Source organism: Cibotium barometz, chromosome 10 (assembly GCF_041138505.1).
Source record: "Cibotium barometz isolate CiBa-2024 chromosome 10, ASM4113850v1, whole genome shotgun sequence".
NCBI lineage: Eukaryota > Viridiplantae > Streptophyta > Polypodiopsida > Cyatheales > Cibotiaceae > Cibotium > Cibotium barometz.
Genome location: NC_141055.1, coordinates 20,471,746 through 20,477,015, shown reverse-complemented (window position 1 = coordinate 20,477,015; position 5,270 = coordinate 20,471,746). Strand labels below are relative to the sequence as shown.

The following is a 5,270-nucleotide window of genomic DNA, read 5'->3' as shown; positions in this document are numbered from 1 at the left end:
TAGTCGAGTTCATACTATGGACCTTATATGTTTAGTAGTGGTAGAGTACTTTCTCTTATAGTATGTACTCTTATCTTTATGTTATGGTTGTAGAGAAGTAAGAAAAAGGATGGAAATTTAGCCATCCATCTCTCTCTTGTGTGCTGGTCTAGTCTGTTGTGTGTGTGTGTGAAGAAGTTTGCTTGCAAGGAGACTATTGTGTACAGTGGTTGACTTAAAGTGCTTACATAGATTTTGGGATCTACACATGTATGTAAAATGTTGTATGTCGATGTGCTGGTCTAGTCTTTTGTGTGTGTGTGTGTGTGTGTGTGTGTGAAGAAGTTTGCTTGCAAGGAGACTATTGTGTATAGTGGTTGACTTAAAGTGCTTACATAGATTTTGGGATCTACACATGTATGTAAAATGTTGTATGTTGATGTGATTGGTTCACATAAAGTGTTTATAACAATACATAGTACCACTAGTAATTATTTGTGTGTATCTATCAAATAGATTATTGGAGATTGTGGGATTGTTGTAAGTGGAGAAGTTGCGACAAGTTATGTTTAGCCTATCATGAAGTTGAAATTCTTCTCACAATAGAAATACTTTGGAAGTATCCAATGTAGCAAACTATATGAAACTCATAAAATCAAGACAATGAACCCATACTCTCACGCATGTACAGAATCACCTCTGTATGTGTAAAGTAAGCTACAATCACCCAGATTTAGAAAGGCGTTCCAATCTAAACTCGTGTAGGAGAATTTATAAATAATGATAAACGTGGGAATATAAAATTCCATGAATTAACTCCTCATAACACTTGATGCCATCAATGCCCATGCCTGTATAATTTTTGCATAAGCTATGTTGCATAGGGCTTGCTTAGATTTTTTGAAACTAATTTTACATATACAAGTGCTACATACAAATCTTTTTAGAGTTGTGTACATATTTGTATTTTAGTAAGATACATGCCAAATGGGTCTACATGATTATGTAGTGTGGGCCTACCTTCTTAGAATGTACCAAACAAATGGCTATGTTACGTACCTCTAGGCATAGACTTGTTGATACATTTTTTGCTAGTGCTTAACCTTGGAAGTTGGAAATTTGAACCTTTGGGTACCGATCTATTGCAAAGTTAAAAACTTGAATCTCTATTGCTAGAGATACCCTCCCTAGATAGTCCTTTGGAAGCTTGTGATGTTTGCAAAATGAATAGCATAAGAGTTGCATCCCACATTTACTTAAGGACTTAGGAGATCTCACTTTTTTGTTTCTAATACTCCTCACATTAAATGCCTGCAAAATGAAAGTTCATTGGTTGGTCATATTAAGAACGGCCCAAAATGGGGTTGACTAGGGAGTCACTTGCATGGATAATTAATCAAAAAGCCCCGCTTTCTAAGTCCTTTAAGTAAAGATGGGACTCAACTTTGAAGCAAATTGTTTCTACCGCCCACGAGCACGTAGTCTAGTGGTAGAATGGTTAGGTCCCATTATGGGGGCCTGGGTTCGATGCAAGTGAGCTACGCAACGGGGGTAGGTTGTGAGCCGGTAGAGCAATCCACCTTCCCATTGCCCAATAACCAAATTTGGTTTCTACCATGTTGGACAGGTATGAGGCTTCCAATCAATACCCACCTTCGCACGGGAGCGTGTGAACCAAGCCTTATAGGCGGAAACGTGTGAACCCGTCTAGGGCAGGTGGGGGGCGCCCGCGTCAGCTTGTTGTTGAAGGACACAGGCTTGTTCTCTCTGTCTCTCTCTCTCTCCAGACGTCACCTCATAGCTACAGGTATGCATTCCGATCTCTTACATCTGCTCCGCATTTGTCTTGTGTTTTATACGATCAGTGAATGATTTGTGTCGTGCCTCGCAGCATTGATCAGGGCGTGGCTGCTGCCTGTTGCTTTGCTTCAGAACTCGAAAGATCGATGGGTGGCGGAAATGGCCAGAAATCGAAGATGGCTCGCGAACGAGCCCAAGAAAAAGCTAAATCCGCCAAAGGTTCTTCTTCGTTGATCTTTCTTCTGTGGGGAAAATTCTAGGAGTTCAACATGGAAAGTGAATGTTGTAGGGTTTTCGAGATTGTTGTTAAAAAGTGAGAGTTTTAGGGTTTCTGAGATTGCCGTACGCCATATAAATTGAAGATTTTAGGTTCTGTGGGGGCAAAATTTTTGGGTTTCTGAGATTTTTGGTGAAGACCTGTCTCAGATTGTCTGACCCTATTGACTGACAAACGCACACCTTAGACCTATTGCTTCGTATGCCGCTCGATGGGCCACATTGAAGATGAAGCACTCTCAAAAAAAGCAAGAAAGCCTGGCATAGAATGTTTAATCGGCGTCCCAGTGCAAACCTGACCAGCTACACCATACCCTGTTCCTCTGTGCACTGAATCCCTAGGCATGACATTGGTCACTCAAAAACCTTGTGCTCGGGTTATTGGGGTCATAACATGTTTAGGGTTTCTGTGATTGTCGTACATCCAAGACTGGTTAACTGTCAAACACCATAGATTTGATGCAGAGTGATATCACTGCACGATGGTGATTTGTCCATCCCAAGTTTCTGAAGTTCAGTGGGAGGGGCATGTCAGTATGATGCTTACCCACTCCTGTGATTTTCCCTGCACGGTACATGGCAATCTGGAAGGCATTGCGCCTCTACTTCTGCTCTGTGCAAGCAAGTACTAGTTGCTCGTGGGGACAATGTGCTCATTCTGGAATCAGAATTTATGATTCAGAGCCTGGCTCTACATGGTGCTGCTCATCTTTCAGCTATGTGTCTTCATATGTACTGCGACTCCTCTAGCAGGCCCTGGAGACCTCCATGAATTTTGACTCCAAGTAGCTGCCAGCTGGTCTCTGCTATTTTTTCTATCTAGAGAAGTGTGTCTGATCTGCTATTTACTTCATGGAGCAAGCTGATATGAAGAGAATGAGTTCTGCTGTCCTGTGTAGGCTCAGTGGAGATAAATTTTTTAACATTCCTTCTACTTTGCTCTGTAGTGCTAGCCTTCCTCATGATGTAACTGCCCTCCAGCTTTGGTCAGAAATGCGGCATCTCCCTTAACGCATCAACATGTTATCAACAAGGATGGTGTGTCTTTATCCTGAATGCGTGGGATGGCACTCACTTATGGGCAGAGTGGGATGCTATGGCATGTGATTCATGCCAATGGATGCATTGACACGACTGTGTATGTATCCTAGTTTACAGGGAATTTTGTGGCTGGTGTTTGTGTTCTAAGCATTGCCTTGCTTAAAGGGGTCTGTGTGCTGTTGACAATGGTTTGTGTCACCAAATGAGAACGACTCTTATCTTATTTCTTACTTGCTTGAGGAGTGGAATATGTTGCAGAAGTGATGCCAATAGAGAAATTTAGTCAAATTGTTTACTCATTACTGTGGATAGGTTGATTCTGCTACTGTTTAATCATTGTCTTCTGAGGTTGATGGTTGCCTTTGATGCAGGTAGCCAGTTGGAATCCAACAAAAAAGCAATGTCAATTCAGGTAACCTAGTGCTCTATATTGATGCTGTGATTCGATATGTGTGCGCGCTCCAGGGTTTTTAAACCTATGACATGTGACTGATCACTGTACTGGATTTTGCAGTGCAAAGTGTGCATGCAGACGTTTATGTGCACAACAAGTGAGGTGAAGTGCCGTGAACATGCAGAAGCAAAACATCCCAAAAATGATGTCTCCCAGTGTTTTCCTCATCTTAAAAACTAGTATGAGTAATGCGTTGTGCACTTGGACTTGTTGTGAACTCTTATCGTAAACAAGTGTGAGAAGTTCTCGTCTGTTTTGAAGCAGTAATCTAGGAGGACTCATGTACATATTCTGGGTAACATTGTGCACAAATTATGTGCAGTAATGTTTATAGGTGTGTGATCGCACAACCTACTGGTAAATACTTAAGTTGATTGTGGTGGTGCAAGCGTGTAATGGTCGTGACAGCAAAGATTAAGTACAAGTATGTGTCTGTGTGTGTTAAAAATAACAAGCCTACGTAAATATTTAAGCTGATTGTGTTGGTGCAATCATGTAATGGTTGTTTTGTGACAGCAGAGATTAAGTACAAGTATGCTCCTGACTGTGTTTTAAATAAGAAGCCTGTATAATTATCATTCATCTTTACGAATGCATGTTTAAAACTGAAAATTGAGGTTTGGGACTTGAATGCATGTTGAGCTGTTTCAGGCAGGTTTTGTCTCTGCTCTATTAATGTTTGGGACACTTTTCTGATGCTCGCTTACCATTGCACAAAGTGCCACGCTTTTATTGTAGAAGGGGCAGTTTTTTGACCTATGTGAGGAAGTCTCTCGATTGCAATTCCCAGCTTCGTGGGTGAGACATTGGTGGGATTGGCCGAGAAATGGCGATCTATCTATTAAGTGCACAAAGCCCAAGGAGAAAACAAGCAATTGGAGTTAGCATTTCTATCCATTGAACCTCCTATTTTTCTTCTTGCGTCCCCTTTTCCACCACCTATTTTTCTCTTCCTTCATCTATTCTCTTGGGTGTGCTCTTTGTTTGGCATTTGAGAGCAACCCCTCCCTCCCCCCCTAGGAGTCCATGGCATTACGTGCATCCCCCCCTTTCCTCCACCTACGCCTCCCTTGTCAATGTGACTTGACTTGCCCCACCACTCTGGTTTGGAGGTTTGTTGGAGGCAAGCCAACATGGGACCATATTCGAGATTATTGGCAAGCGTCACTCGAGGGTGAACATGGATGCATCTAAAAAATATGATTGCTAGGAAAGAGTGAAGGCAAAAGCAAGTTCTACAATCGAATCCCATCATACGACATAGTGCACATGTGCTTCATTGAGTGGCAACATGGGTTTTTGCTAGCTTCTGATCCATTAGCCATCATGATTGGCTTCTTGGTGATCAACCACTTTGTCGACCTCCAAAAGTATACCTTAGCTATCTATCATTTCTCTATGCTCATATCAAGTCTTATAGCTTGATATTCTCCTTAATCCACTCAAAACATCAATCTACTCTTTGTTTTCATAATAGAAAGGTGCCTACAAAGAGAGAGAGTAATTAATTAAAGTGTTAATCTCAACCATTGAGGGTTTACATCTCTGATTGGGGTGTTGTGAGCATGCTTCGTTGAGGGGCAACATGGTTTTTGCTAGCTTTTGATCCACTTGTCATTGTGATTGGCTTCTTGGTGATCTCCCGGAAGCATACTTTAGTTATTGGCTGTAGCTTGGGAATAAGAGGGCAAAATATACTACAATGACAACAAAAGCACAC

General features: G+C 41.7%; 1 protein-coding gene across 1 annotated transcript; it reads left to right on the top strand.

Annotated features, from left to right (window-relative positions):
- Positions 1-1,661: 1,661 nt before the first annotated feature.
- LOC147634646 (uncharacterized protein At2g23090-like) lies at positions 1,662-4,082 on the top strand. Its single transcript, XM_086803779.1, has 4 exons — positions 1,662-1,786; positions 1,871-1,998; positions 3,468-3,508; positions 3,611-4,082. Exons 2-4 carry the CDS (start codon positions 1,926-1,928, stop codon positions 3,728-3,730), a joined length of 234 nt encoding a protein of 77 aa, XP_086659905.1. The 5' UTR covers positions 1,662-1,786; positions 1,871-1,925; the 3' UTR covers positions 3,731-4,082.
- The last annotated feature ends 1,188 nt before the right edge of the window (positions 4,083-5,270 follow it).

What these genes read in the sequence shown, in the direction of transcription:
- LOC147634646 (XM_086803779.1), top strand. Translation starts at nt 1,926, where the DNA reads ATGGGTGGCGGAAATGGCCAGAAATCGAAGATGGCTCGCGAACGAGCC. An exon ending in AAAAGCTAAATCCGCCAAAG is followed by an intron (nt 1,999 to 3,467) that starts GTTCTTCTTCGT and finishes CCTTTGATGCAG; the next exon opens with GTAGCCAGTTGGAATCCAAC. An exon ending in AAAAAGCAATGTCAATTCAG is followed by an intron (nt 3,509 to 3,610) that starts GTAACCTAGTGC and finishes TGGATTTTGCAG; the next exon opens with TGCAAAGTGTGCATGCAGAC.